The following is a 14,281-nucleotide window of genomic DNA, read 5'->3' on the forward strand; positions in this document are numbered from 1 at the left end:
AGTGTGTGAAATGAGGTGAAGAGAGCAGGGGTGGAATAGGAGTTGGGAAATAGGGTTGATAAAACAGTACTGGGATTGTTTGGACATGGAAAGAATGAGATACGAAAGATTAGTAAAAGAAGCGTGGAAGGCAGAGGTGGATGGCATGAACAGGAGGAGCAACTGAGGATGATTTGGATGGATGTGGTAAAAGGGGGATTGAAAAAGAGGGAGATGTCTGTTGAGAAAAGAATAGAGAAGATTGGGGTGAGTGGAGAATGGATGTATATGGGTGATGCTGTGATGCATGAAAGGGAGTGGGTGGGGGATGGGGAGGGGGGATGGCGTGTGTGTGAGAGATATATTTTGATGTAGCCCGAGGGGATTTCTCCCCATCTTCTCTTTTTCTGTATGAGGGAATGGAGAGGGGGGTCATTGGTTAAATGAAGCACCATTGCTGTGGCTTGTTGCATTGCTTCTGACCCAGGGCCATGGGCAAGATGCAGGGATGACTCATCATGCAGGAGGAGAGCCAAAAGAAGAGGGAGGGAGGGATGGTGAATGGGAGTGGTGTGTGTGGGGATGAAATGGATGGGAGTGGATTCATGCCTTTTGATTTTGGCTGCCCCCTTGTACATACATACATAAAACCAAGGCTTTTTCCCCCTTCCAAGGGAGGTAGCCAAAAAGGGAAAGGCATAAAAACACTCCCACCCATTTCATCCCTAAATACACTCCACACCCCTTCCACCCTCCCTCTCATCTGAGCACCTCCTGGATGACGGGTCATCCCTGCACCCTGCCCACCGCCCTGGGTCAGAAGCAGTGTCGCAAGACTCCCTTGTAAGGGGGAAAAAGCCTTTGGCATATGTATGTACTAAGATTAGTGGCAAGCATGGAGTTTGTCAAGAGAAGGCAACTAATCACAATCTATTAATAATTCTAAGCTCCCACACAGTTCTCAAAAGTCAGGAAAATAGAATCCTGGCAAACTATACAAAATAAACCCCTGAGAATAATGAAAGGATGCATTAAAACCAATCACTCCAGACATTAGCAAGGAAGAAAAACCCATCTCCACCAAAGGTAAGAACTAAAATAGTTTGACTACATTTAGGTCACCACAGAATAGGCCTGCACACAGGCAACATATGCAGCCATCACATGGGAAATACCTAACACTTCATCTTACACAGCTCCACCAAATACATACCCAGATAACAACACAATATTTGACTTGTGAGCCAATACAATGGTTGTTGCTAGTTACCTAAGACCCATGGGTCATCTGCATGAGAGACTTGGGGCAACTCTCCACTTCATGATATATTCACCTATCTCATCACTTATCAGCAGTGTCACTCCTTCCCTTCTCCTCCAATCCCCCCCCCAAGATCATAACACCCTACCCAGTAAGCTCCCATATTTTATTTAACCCTTCTCTTTTAGTTTTCATTCACTTACGGCTAACATATTCATCTTTATTTTCACTAACATAATAACAATTATTTCAAATTTAATACGTAACACCTCTATACACATTTAATGACATAATTACTAGTTTTGGTTGGTGTCCTCCTACATCCTCTAACGCCTTGACTTTTCATCCACAATCGTCATTCAAAAGACACGTTTCACGGACTATCAGTGGCAAAATATATTCTATTCCATAATCAAATCTAGTTTCAAATGTAACTGACATTTTTATGATGTACTACTAAAAACTAACAAATTATTACAATTCAAATCCTAACAATACATTCTAAAAAGCTTCTAATTTAAATATACAAGTGGTACAACATCCACTGGAATACAAACCTAAGCTGGAAAGTGGTGTGCTTTCACGAGGTGGGATATCAGTCAAAGCATCTTGGTCTTCACTTTCCTCATCTTCTGCAGCAAACCAGGCCTCCTCCTCCTCTTCTAATTCACGTACATCACGCTGAAATCTTGCTGTAGTTCCTCTCACCACACCACCCAAACTGCTTTGGAATTAAAACGAACAATTAAAACATTAATACAACATGAAAAAGTAATAATGCTGTATGTATACCATGTGTGACAAAGACCAGTATGTTATGTCTCAAACACAGATGTTTAGAAACAACTATGCAGTAGACTACAAAAACATTAATGTGGTGCATATGTAATTCTTATAACATATAAAGACCAGTATACTCAATCTTGAACATAAATGCCTAGAAACAATATATATACATATACCAACAGTCTTTTCCCTCTTACAAGGGAAATAGCCAAAGTCAAAAGGCATAAATCCACTTCCACCCATTTCATCCCAACATACTTCACTCCCATTCACCATCCCTCCCTTTCCTGGCTCCTCCTGGATGATGGGTCATCCCTGCATCTCTCCCACTGCCCTGGGTCAGAAGCAGTGTAGCAAGACACAGCAAGGCCGCTTTATTTAATTGGTGACACACCCTGTCCCCTAGTGCAGAAACAGAAAAGACAAAGAGAAATCCCTTTGGGATGCGTCAAAATACCATTCACAAATATTCCCTCAACCCCCCATCCCCTACCCACACCCTTCCATGCATCACAGCATCATCCATACACAACCCTTCTATACTCATCCCAATCTTCTGTCTTCTTTCTTCCTTCCTCAACACACATTCCCCTCTTTCCCAACAACACCAAAGAAAAAGTGACGTTTCAGTTTAGGACTGTTTATGTCATAGTAAAAGATGCAATTGTCTTGCATTTGCAAGAGGCTACTCCAAAAAGCAGAACACATATAAACAATGGAGGATTCCACCATTACAAGGCAACACACCACCCCTATAGGAGATGATGCCCCAAAAGGCAAGCACCTGGCTTCCAGATCAGGTCCAAAACTCACTCTATTCTATCACACCCATACATTTATCCCTCACCTATCCCCCCCCCCCTTTTTTTCTTTCTTTCTTCTCATACCTCCTGGGTGGAATACATGCACAAAAAATGTAAACTTTCTGGTACACTCCTTAAACCTCCCTTTACCATTTTTAAGACTACAGTAGAAATGGAGGAATTAGGGTTTCAAGGAGGGAGTATCAAGGGGTGCAGAGATTGTGAGTGGAACAAGGAAGATGGGAAGGAATAGAAGGAAGGTTAGTGAGTGGTAGGACGATGAAGTGAAGAAAGTTGCTGAAGAGAAGCAACCATTCATGGACTGATTGGAAAGTAGGACAAGAGAAACACAAGAGAGGTACAAAGAAAAAAGAAAGCATAAGAAAAGTGAAACAGCCTTGTTGTGGATGTTGTGTGCCTTACTGCATTGCTTCTGACCAGGGCAGTGGGCAAGACACAAGGATGACCCTTCATCCATGTGGAGCTAAGATGAGAGGAAGAAAGGATGGTGGATGGGACTGAAATAGGTGAGGATGAAATGGGTGAGGGTGGGTATATACTTTTTGACTTTGGCTACCTCCCTGGTAAGGAGGAAAAAGCCCTTGGTATATAAATAAATAGAAGACTATTTTTCCACTGCAATACTTTCCTCAAGGATCTCTGGATATCACCAACAAAACAGGGATGTGACCAATTTAATCCGAAGCTTTCAATATATTCATCACTTACCTCTCTAAAGAAGAATTCCTTTCTCTATCTTTGAGTCTGTCTTGATGCTGTTCATATCGCATCTTTAAGGCATGGAAAGTCTGTACATAATCAACACCTGATAAAACAGACCCAAAGTTCTCCACAACATGGCCACACAAGGACTTAATATCCTCCTGAAAATAAATATACAATATCAATATAGTACACCACTTTTCTGTTTCTATGATGCTACTACATTATTTACAACACTGATTTAAACTTTGGTATGAATGAAACTTACCACCTTAATAAACTCAAACATTTCTATAATGGCTGAATCTAAGAGGTTATATCTGCCATCATTTCTGACAAAGGCATCGACTACTGGGGCGAAAAGATTGGATCGGATAATATAGCGGTTGTACATGTCATCCCGCAAACCAATAATCTTTCGCATAAACCGAAGTGCACCTGGAACAATTAAAGAGGACATTCAGTACCTAAAATCAACAGTATCTTTTCAAACTTTATCACCACCTGCTTCTTGTAATTTAAAAGTAATTGTTGCTTTACATAAATGAAAATCCCAACCTTCTCAATCACCAAATACTAAGACCAGACAAAAGCTTAAACAAATAGATAACACTAACCTAACTCTTTAATAAGAAATATTTAAAATTTTATCCACATATTTTTTCACCTAACTGATACTAGATTTGACCTATTTAACTTACTGAGAACAAGGAATGTGTGTTTAGATTTCATTAGAACCAGAATCCTTTTGAGGAGATCTCTCTGCACAATATAATTCTTGATGTGGAAAGTGTGGTGTTCAACACAGAAGGCCAGCAGCTCCAGGATGAGAGCGAGCAGCTGTGCTGTTTGATAATCTTCCTTCCCCACTTCATCACCCACAGTATTGGACAGGAGAGGAGCTGGAAAACCATCAATATCAAATATTGTTTCTACTTAATTCTAGAATTATGTCACACTAACTTATTCCACATCCTGACCAACTCCTAATATTGGTGTATGGCTACTAAAACTGCGGTTGAGAAAGTTTGCTTCCACTTTACTGGCTTGCAAGGGGGTACATATATCATCTCCACTATTATGGTACATGAAATAAAAGGGAGACATACATACATACACACACATATACATATACCAAGGCTTTTTCCCCCTTTCAAGGGAGGTAGCCAAAAAGGAAAAGGCATAAAATCATTCCCACCCATTCCATCCCTGAATACACAACACAGCCCTCCACCCTCCCTCTTATCTTAGTACCTCCTGGATGATGGGTCATCCCTGCACCTCGTCCACTGCCCTGGGTCAGAAGCAGTGTCGCAAGACACAGCACATCCACAGCAAGGCCGCTTCATTAAATCGGCAACCCCCCCTCTGTCCCCCCTTGCATAAAAGGAGAAGACGGGGAGAAATCTCTTCGGGCTGCATCAAATTCTGCTAACACATACTACCTCACCCCCCATCCCCCTGCCCATTCCACCTCATGCATCACAACATCATCCATATACAACCATTCTCCATTCACACCTGTCTTCCGTCCTCTCCCATCCTTCCTCAACAGACATTCCCCTCTTCCCCAAAGCCCCCTTCACCCCATCCATCCACCTCATCCTAGGACGTCCCCTCATGTTCACTCCCTCCACATCTGCCTTCCATACCTCTTTTACTAGTCTTTCTTCGCTCATTCTTTCCATGTGTCCAAACCATCCTCATACTCTTTCATCAACCCCATCTCCCAACTCCACTTCCACCCGTTCTCCTCCTCACCTCATTTCTCACTCTATCTAGCCTAGTAACCCCCATAATACTTCTCAGACACCTCATTTCAAGCACATTCAAACTCCTTCTCTCTTCCTCTTATGTTCCATGTTTCTGCCCCATACAGTGCTGTTGGCACAATCACTCCTTCATACAGTCTCCTCTTAGCATCCATTCCCAAATGTCTATTCCTCATTACACTTTTTAATCCACCAAGGCATTTATTTGCTTCTCTCAATCTACATTCTACCTCCACCTTCACTCCACCTTTTCCTGCCACATTTGCGCCCAAGTATCTAAAACTATCCACATCCTCCAGTAAAGTAAACTAAAAGGGAGATATACATACATATACCAAGGCTTTTTCCCCCTTACAAGGGAGGTTGCCAAAAAGGAAAAGGCATAAAATCATTCCCACCCATTCCATCCCTGAGTACACTCCACACCCCTCCACCTTCCCTCTTATCTTAGCACCTCCTGGATGATGGGTCATCCCTGCACCTTGTCCACTGCCCTGGGTCAGAAGCAGTGTCGCCAGACACAGCACATCCACAGCAAGGCCGCTTCATTAAATCGCCGACAGCCCCCTCTCCGTCCCTCCAATGCATAAAGGGAGAAGACGGGGAAAAATCCCTTCGGGCTGTGTCAAATTTTGCTCACACATATTACCTCAGCCCCCATCCCCCTGCCCATTCCACCTCATGCATCACAACATCATCCATATACAACCATTCTCCATTCACCCGTCTTCCGTCCTCTCCCGTCCTTCCTCAACAGACATTCCCCTCTTCCCCAAAGCCCCCTTCACCCATCCATCCACCTCATCCTAGGATGTCCCCTCATGCTCACTCCCTCCACATCTGCCTTCCATACCTCTTTTACTAGTCTTTCTTCACTCATTCTTTCCATGTGTCCAAACCATCCTAATGCTCTTTCATCAACCCTATCTCCCAGCTCCCTTTCCACCCACGTTCTTCTCCTCACCTCCTCATTTCTCACTCTATCTAGCCTAGTAACCCCCATCATACTTCTCAGACACCTCATTTCAAGCACATTCAAACTCCTTCTCTCTTCCTCTCTTATGTTCCATGTTTCTGCCCCATACAGTGCTGTTGGCACAATCACTCCTTCATACAGTCTCCTCTTAGCATCCATTCTCAAATGTCTATTCCTCATTACACTCTTCAATCCACCAAGGAATTTACTTGTTTCTCTCAATCTACATTCTACCTCCACCTTCACTCCACCTTTCCCTGCCACATTTGCACCCAAGTATCTAAAATATCCACTTCCTCCAGTCGCCCTCCCTTAATGCTCACTTCCAGTCTACTGCCACTTTCACACCTTGTACATCTCATCACCTTACTTTTACCCACATTTATCTTTAGCTTTCTTCTATCACATACTCTCCCAAACTCTGTCACCAACTTCCTCAGTCTCTCCTCCGATCCTGCCACAAGCGCAGTGTCGTCCGCAAACAACAGCTGGCTCACCTCCCACTTTTCTCCATTTTCTTTAACCATCTCCAATCCCTGACCCACTACCCTTGCATTTACCTCTCGCACTACCCCATCCATGTATAAGTTGAACAGCCAGGGCGACATAACGCATCCTTGACGAAGTCCCACCTTTACCTCGAACCACTCACTCTCTCTATTTCTAATCCTGACACAAGCTCTACTACTCTCATAAAAACTCTTGACAGCTCCCAAAAGCTTTCCTCCTATCCCATATATCTGCATAACCTCCCACAGTGCCTTTCTGTCTACCCTATCGTAAGCCTTTTCCAGATCCATAAAAGCCAAAAAAAAACATCCTTCCCCTTTCCTATAGCTTTCTCACACATTTGTCTTACCACAAAGATCTGATCTACACAACCTCTACCCATCCTAAATCCACACTGTTCCTCACCAATTACTCCCTCTGTTCCTCTCCTAATCCTCTCAATCAAGATCCTCCCATAAGCCTTCCCAACTACACTTAACATTAATCCCTCTGAAACTACTACATTCACACTTGTCCCCTTTTCCCTTGTAAAGTGGAACTATACAGGCACTCCTCCAGTCCTCCGGCACTCTACCCTCTCTCCAGCAAACATTAAATAACCTCACCAGCCAGTCCACCATCACTGTACCTCCTTTCTTTAGACATTCTGCATGGCATCCATCCAGACCAGGTGCCTTACCTGCTTTCATCATCTTAACAACTGCCTTCACCTCATCCTTCCTTATTTCTCCTCCATTTTCCTCACTCATCACGGTCATTTTCTTAGCATTTCCCACTGCAACTATCTTTCCCTCCCTATCCTCCTTCACATTTAGCAACTCCCTAAAATATTCTGCCCATCTTCCCCTTACTGCCTTCTCTTCCATTATCATCTCTCCATCTGCACCTTTTACCTTTTCTTCTCTACTTGATTTGCCTCCTTTTCCTCTCTTAATTTCTTTCCAAAACATCTTTTTATTACTTTCAAAATTTTCTGTCATTCTCTTACCCCACTTCACATCTGCTCTCCTCTTTGCCTCCTTTACCTTTTGCTTTACTTCTCTTTTCTTTTCTTTGTACCTCTCATATGACTCCCTCGTCCTATTTTGTAACCAATCTGTGAAAGCTCGCTTCTTCTCTTCTACAACCTTCTAGAAAGAGAGTTGATGATAGCAAATACAGTGCTTCGGAAGAAAGTCAAGCATAAGTACACATGGGAGAGGGTGGTGGATGGAAGGATGGTAGAGCGTTGATGGATTATGTTGTGGTAAATAGGACTATGATAGGAAGAGTTAAGGATGTACATGTGCTAAGGGGAGAGGGTGGGGGAATATCAGATCATTTTTTGGTGGAAGGTAAGTTGAGAGTGGAGGATAGATGGAGAAAGAGGAAAGGGACAAAAGGTAGGGAGGTGCTTAGAGACTCTTTAAATGAAAAGGAAAAGGAATAAAAGAAGATGCTGAAGGAGGAGTGGGAGGGAGTGAAGGATATAGTAGAGCTAGGTGTGGAGGAGGAATGGGGATGGTTCAAGGATGGTGTGTGGAACAAGAAGGACAGGAGGAAATAGAAGGAAGGGTAGTGAATGGTGGGATGAGGAAACAAAGAAGGTTGTAAAAGGGAGACAGTTTATAGATATTTCTGACAGAAAAAAAATAACTATTGATGTACAAGAGTGAATATAGTGAGAGATGTCAAGATGAGGAGATAGAATGGGGGTGGGAAAGGAATTCTTGAATAAAGTAAAATGGTTTTGAGTTTTGGAAAATCACTGTGATGGGAGAGGAAAATTACAAAAAGATCAGGAACAAAACAGTGAAAGTAATGAAAGCTGGGAAGGTACCTGGGTTGGATGGGTGTCATGTGGAATGTTTGATGAGGGGAGGAACAGTTATAGTTCACTGGCTAGTAAGGTGGTTTACTGTGTGCTTAATCAATACAGCGTCAATGGCATTAATTCAACACCACAACTTTCACCTAGCTTGAGCATCAACAGCATTAATTAAATGCTGCAATAATTGCCACAGCAGCTGCTTCCTAACAAACTGGCTTGGGCAACCTGCATGGTTTCCATACATCCCTTCAAGACATGGAAATTGTACACAGTGGTTGGAGCCTTTGTGAACCCAGTTATATAGAATTCGAGTTATAAATGTCCCACTATACACTATTTTTGCTGTTATAGGCTGACTTAAGAACTCACATCAACACACTTTCATAACATTGTAACACTGCAGTGCAACAGGGTGGTAAACTGGCAACATTATTTTCATGTTTTAGGTAAAATTTTGGTGGTTTTAGTGCCATTTCTCTCATCAACTATTTTATTTAGTTATGTGGCATTCACAAGATATACAAGTCCAGTAAGGTGGTATATACATGCCTAATAATTATGGATATGGCCTATTTCATGGTATGCATGAAAAATGTGAATGAAGGGGGAAAGAATATGCTAAATTGGCCACCTTACCCTGTTGACTCGCTTATTGTAGGTCTATTTGTCTCCCTAATCGCTAACAGTGGTCATGGATGCAAGGCATTTTCAACTGTGAATACTTTTTTCATGCTACACCTTCATTCATGTATGCCTCATCATCCATGAGGAGTTAAGATGAGAGAGAGGAAAGGGTGGTGGATAGGTGTGCAATGGGTGGGTATGAAATGGGTGGATGTGGGTATGTGCCTTTTGACTTTGGCTATCTCCCTGGTAAATGGGGAAAAAGCCCTTGGTAAGGATGGATGGACCTTCATTTTATATTAAGAAAAACATTTTTTGACTACCTCCCTTGTAAGGGGTAAAGCCTCTAGTATTTAAGACAAACGAGAAATGAGGTGGTGAGCAGGAGAGCAGGGGTGTAAAGGGAATTGGGAGATAGGGTTGATGAAAGAATACTGGGGTGGTTTGGACACATGGAAAGAATGAGAGAAGATTGGTAAAAAAAAAAAAAAGTGTGGAAGGCATAGGTGGATGGAGTGAACATAAGGGGACGCCCAAGGATGAGATGGATGGATGGGGTAAAAGGGGCACTGGGAAAGAGGGTAATGTCTGTTAACAAAAGGAGAAAACAGAAGGTAGGGGTGAGTGGAGAATGGTTGTGTATGGATGATGCTGTGATGCATGGAAGGGAGAGAGTTGGGGATGGGGGTGTAGATGTGAATATTTTGACAACCCAAAGGGATTTCTCCGTCTTCTCTTTTTCTGCACGAGGGGATGGAAGGAGGTGGGGAGGCATTAACAATTAAAGGAAGCGGCCTCGCTGTGGATGTACTGTGTCTTGCTAAATTGTTTCTGACCCAGAGCAGTGGGCATGATGCAGGGATGACCAATATCCAGGAGCCAAGAAAAGAGGGAGGGAGGGGTGGTGAATGGGAGTGGAGTATGTGAGGATGAAATGGGTGGGAGTGGATTTATGCGCGAGAGAGAGAGAGAGAGAGAGAGAGAGAGAGAGAGAGAGAGAGAGAGAGAGAGAGAGAGAGAGAGAGAGAGAGAGAGAGAGAGAGAGAGAGAGAGAGAGAGAGAGAGAGAGAGAGAGAGAGAGAGAGAGAGAGAGAGAGGCAACACCAGCATGTATATGAGCTATACAATGGCCTGACACTGTATGGGTTAAGGAAGAGGAATACGTTGGAGCACTGGAGTGCTTGTACAATTCCTCTTTCCATAGTAAAAAGGAATGGATATCAACATAAGGTTAATGGGACCAATTTTTTTAGTGTTGTTGGAAGACATATAGGAAGGCATAAATCTATAGGATTAGGAGGGTAATGGAAGTGACTGATGAAAGAACAGGGTAGGCTTAGAAATATAGGATGAGTGGATTATATATATATATATATATATATATATATATATATATATATATATATATATATATATATATATATATATATATATATATTATATATATATATATATGCATGCTTCTGACCCAGGGCAGTGGACGAGGTGCAGGGATGACCTGTCATTCAGGAGGTGCTAAGATGAGAGGGAGGGTGGAGGGATGTGGAGTGTATTCAGGGATGGAATGGGTGGGAATGATTTTATGCCTTTTTCTTTTTGGCTACCCCCCTTGTAAGGGGGAAAAAGCCTTGGTATATGTATGTATGTATGTGTATATATATATATATATATATATATATATATATATATATATATATATATATAAAACATGCTTAACAACTTCGGTATGATGATGCCTACATAGACGTCACAAGGCGTGAGTGGGTACACAAGGATGCTGGCATCTCCATCTTGATTATTACATGAGTTACTCCTGGATTCTGTGAACTGGTTTGATCACATTTTCTGTATTTATTACTCATAGTAAAAGAAAATGAGTAATACAGCAGTGACATTACACTTTATAATGTAATGTGAGGAATTGTACATATAGCAGCCAGTTACTCCCAGATTCTGTGAACTGGTTTAATCACATTTTCTGTATTTATTACTCATAGTAAAAGAAAATGAGTAATACAGCAGTGACATTACATTTTACAATGTAATGTGATGAATTGTACATATGGCAGCCAGTTACTCCCGGATTCTGTGAACTGGTTTGATCACGTTTACTGTATTACTCATAGTAAAATAAAATGAGTAATACAGCTGTGACTTTTCATTTTATAATGTAATGTGATGAATTGTACATATGGCAGCCAACCCAGTATGCGAGAATTCAACTCATACTCAAGTGGTTAAGGTAATAATGTCTTTTGGGCTTTTATAGGTCTAGAGAAAGTTAAGGATCTGATCAAGAGGAAGATACTGTGGGAGGTACTGCAATGTATGGGATAAGAGGAAAGTTGTTAAGGGCAACCAAAAGCTTTTATACAAATGATTGAGCTTCTGTCGGGGTTGGATATGGCGAGTGATTTGAAGTGAAGGTGATGCTGTGGCAGAGTTGTGAAATGTCACCATGGTTGTTCAACATGTACATGGATGTGCAGTACAGGAGGCCAATGAGAGGGTGATGGGCAGCAGTTTCAAATTGGTTAGTGAGTGGACATGTGAGGCGAGTCAGCTGTTGTTTGCTGACGATAGTGCATTCATGACTGGGTCAAATTAGGGTATTAGGTAGTTAGTGATAAAATTTGGGAGAGTATGAGAAAGTTTAGAGTAAATGTGGGTTAAGGTATGGTGATGAGATGCACATGGGGTAGGGTGGCATTGAGTTCGAGGTAAGCCTTTATGAAATGAAGCTTGAGGAAGTAGTATGTTTTAAGTGTTTAGGGTCACATGAAGTGAGGAATAGTGGTAGTGGAGGTAAACTGTAGATTGCGAGAAGCAACTAAAAGTCCCAGGGAAAGAAAAATGTCATGATAAATTACATGGTGATGGACACAAAAGCGAACACTATACAAGAGGGGTTTGTACCTACAACATTGTATGGGGTGATTTAGAATATAAGGGAGGCAGAAATGAGAATTTTACACATGTTTGATATTGTTTACGAAGTATGGTGGGGGTTATGAAGATGAAGAGTGAGAAATGAGGTGGTGAGGTGGAAGGGAGCTGGCAGATAAGGTTGACCAAAGAGTACTGTGATGGTTTGGACATGTGGAAAGAACAAGTGAAGAAAAATGAGTAGTGTGTAGAAGGCAGAGGTAGATGGAATGAGTTTGAGAAGAGAACCGAGAATCAGATGGATGGATGGCTGGATGTATGGATGGGATGAGGGAGACCTTGAGTAAAAGAGGAATGTCTGTTGAGCAGGGGACAGTCTAAGAGACAGGAGATAGGTGTGTGTGGAATGCAGTTGTCAATGGATAAACTGACACAGCCCAATGGAATTTCTCCTTAATTTCTCTAACTTTTCATGAGCGAACAAGAAAGGAGGGTCACCATGTACTGAAGCAGTGAACTTTAGCTGTTGGGTTCTGCTGTGGAGGTGCTGTGTCTTGTTGCATTGCTTTTGAAATAGGCAATGGATGACCCATAATCCACAAAGACTTGAGATTAAAGAGAAAACAAATGGTTAATAGACGAGTGTGAGACAGGTGAAGGGCAAGTGGGTGCCTGCCTTGGCTGGCTACCTCCTTTATAAGGGGGAAGAAGCCTTTTGGTATATTGATAGATTTCTCGACATTATGTCAAAACTTTAAATGAAACAATTTTATCCAAGAACTGGATATAATGCTGAAATATTACGAACATTAAAAAGTTCCACAAGGACCAAATTATTTTAAGAGTTGATTTCCAGTCACATGCCTGAATGTACACAAAATTATCTAAAAACCTACCAACTAAGTAATGCATGGAGTGCTTATAGAAGAAAGTGAGGAAATCAGACTTGGACACTGATGCCATCATATTCTCTGGATCAATTAGGATCCTCAAAATTCCCATCAACTGCACTGCTCCCCCCATTTCAGGATCGGAATCCACCACCATTTGCTCAATGATGATGTTTAACAAGTACTGTTCCTGGAATAAAAGACCACATGGATGAAATGGGGGAAGAAACAAACCTGTTTCGCTACTAGTTAGCGAGCATCAGTGGTAGTGACGAGAAATTTCAGTGAACATCAATGATCACAAAAGTATCATCATTTTTAGTATCTAGTTCACTTCAGCCATTGGCAGAAGTGCTATAAACAACAACACCTTACCTCTTCCACCTTGTTTTGCTGGTGCATCATGTATTCTCTAACCATGGAGGGGCTAAACTCCACAATATAACTTAGAATATCAATGGATGCTGATTTGATGGTTTGGTCATCCAAGCCTAGTGTGATTTCTAAAGCTGACAATACCCCCAAACTTGATAACGCCTGAATGGGAAAACAAAAATATAAATCTCAATTCTAAACACAATTGTAACTGCATATGCCTTATGTAAATCATCTATATAATAAGTTCTGTATTGCACAAATAATAATCTGAGATAAGAGAGCTTTTGGTTAGTTTGAGGCAAATATGTTTATAATGAATACCAGTCACTCCTCAGGGAAAGAATGATTGTTGTAGAATCAAATCACTTTCCCCTAGATATGACTTGATCATCACATTGGATTTATCATTATGTGGAATGCAACCAACAGGCAAACTGCATCCAAAGCCCACTCAACACTTCTATTAACATAACATGCAACAGAAATATTTTAACTCTTTCATCCATTTACTTTGACCCCTTTAGGTTTAAGATGCTCTGAAATTTGACCCCACTTAGGCATGGCAATATTGCCCAAGATCTACAGCACTTGAATGTAAAAGCAAAATTTTTCATTCTCCCAAGTAGTCTTGAGGCACCCCTCCACCCCAAACCCCTACTTTTGATCTCTTCCTTATTCAACAGATACTTGCATCCAATGCCCCTCACCCCATTTATCCACCTAACCACCCCAACATAACATTTGCACAAACCAAAATCCTCTCTAAAACATATGAAAATGATAGGTAGTTCTAAGCATGAGCCCTTAAACCTACTCTCTCATTTCAACCCACAAGCACAACCAAATGAATTAAAAAACACAAGCAGCACACTACTCAAACACC

General features: G+C 41.7%; 1 protein-coding gene across 7 annotated transcripts in view; it reads right to left on the reverse strand.

Annotated features, from left to right (window-relative positions):
* The window catches only part of flfl (serine/threonine-protein phosphatase 4 regulatory subunit 3 flfl), a 65,654-nt gene that overhangs the window by 26,679 nt on the left and 24,694 nt on the right, over window positions 1-14,281 (reverse strand). For 5 of the 7 annotated variants that reach the window (XM_076186400.1, XM_076186399.1, XM_076186401.1 and 2 more), the window contains exons 8-13: window positions 13,396-13,557; window positions 13,027-13,210; window positions 4,254-4,454; window positions 3,821-3,990; window positions 3,559-3,713; window positions 1,798-1,964 (exon numbers count right to left, since the gene is read on the reverse strand). In XM_076186400.1, the coding sequence (XP_076042515.1) occupies window positions 1,798-1,964; window positions 3,559-3,713; window positions 3,821-3,990; window positions 4,254-4,454; window positions 13,027-13,210; window positions 13,396-13,557 (1,039 nt within the window). The remainder of the gene's footprint in view (window positions 1-1,797; window positions 1,965-3,558; window positions 3,714-3,820; window positions 3,991-4,253; window positions 4,455-13,026; window positions 13,211-13,395; window positions 13,558-14,281) is intronic. The other 2 variants (XM_076186402.1, XM_076186405.1) reach the window with 1 other exon arrangement.

This window comes from Oratosquilla oratoria, chromosome 6 (genome assembly GCF_046742065.1).
Source record: "Oratosquilla oratoria isolate Oo_2021 chromosome 6, ASM4674206v1, whole genome shotgun sequence".
NCBI classification, from domain to species: Eukaryota; Metazoa; Arthropoda; class Malacostraca; order Stomatopoda; family Squillidae; genus Oratosquilla; species Oratosquilla oratoria.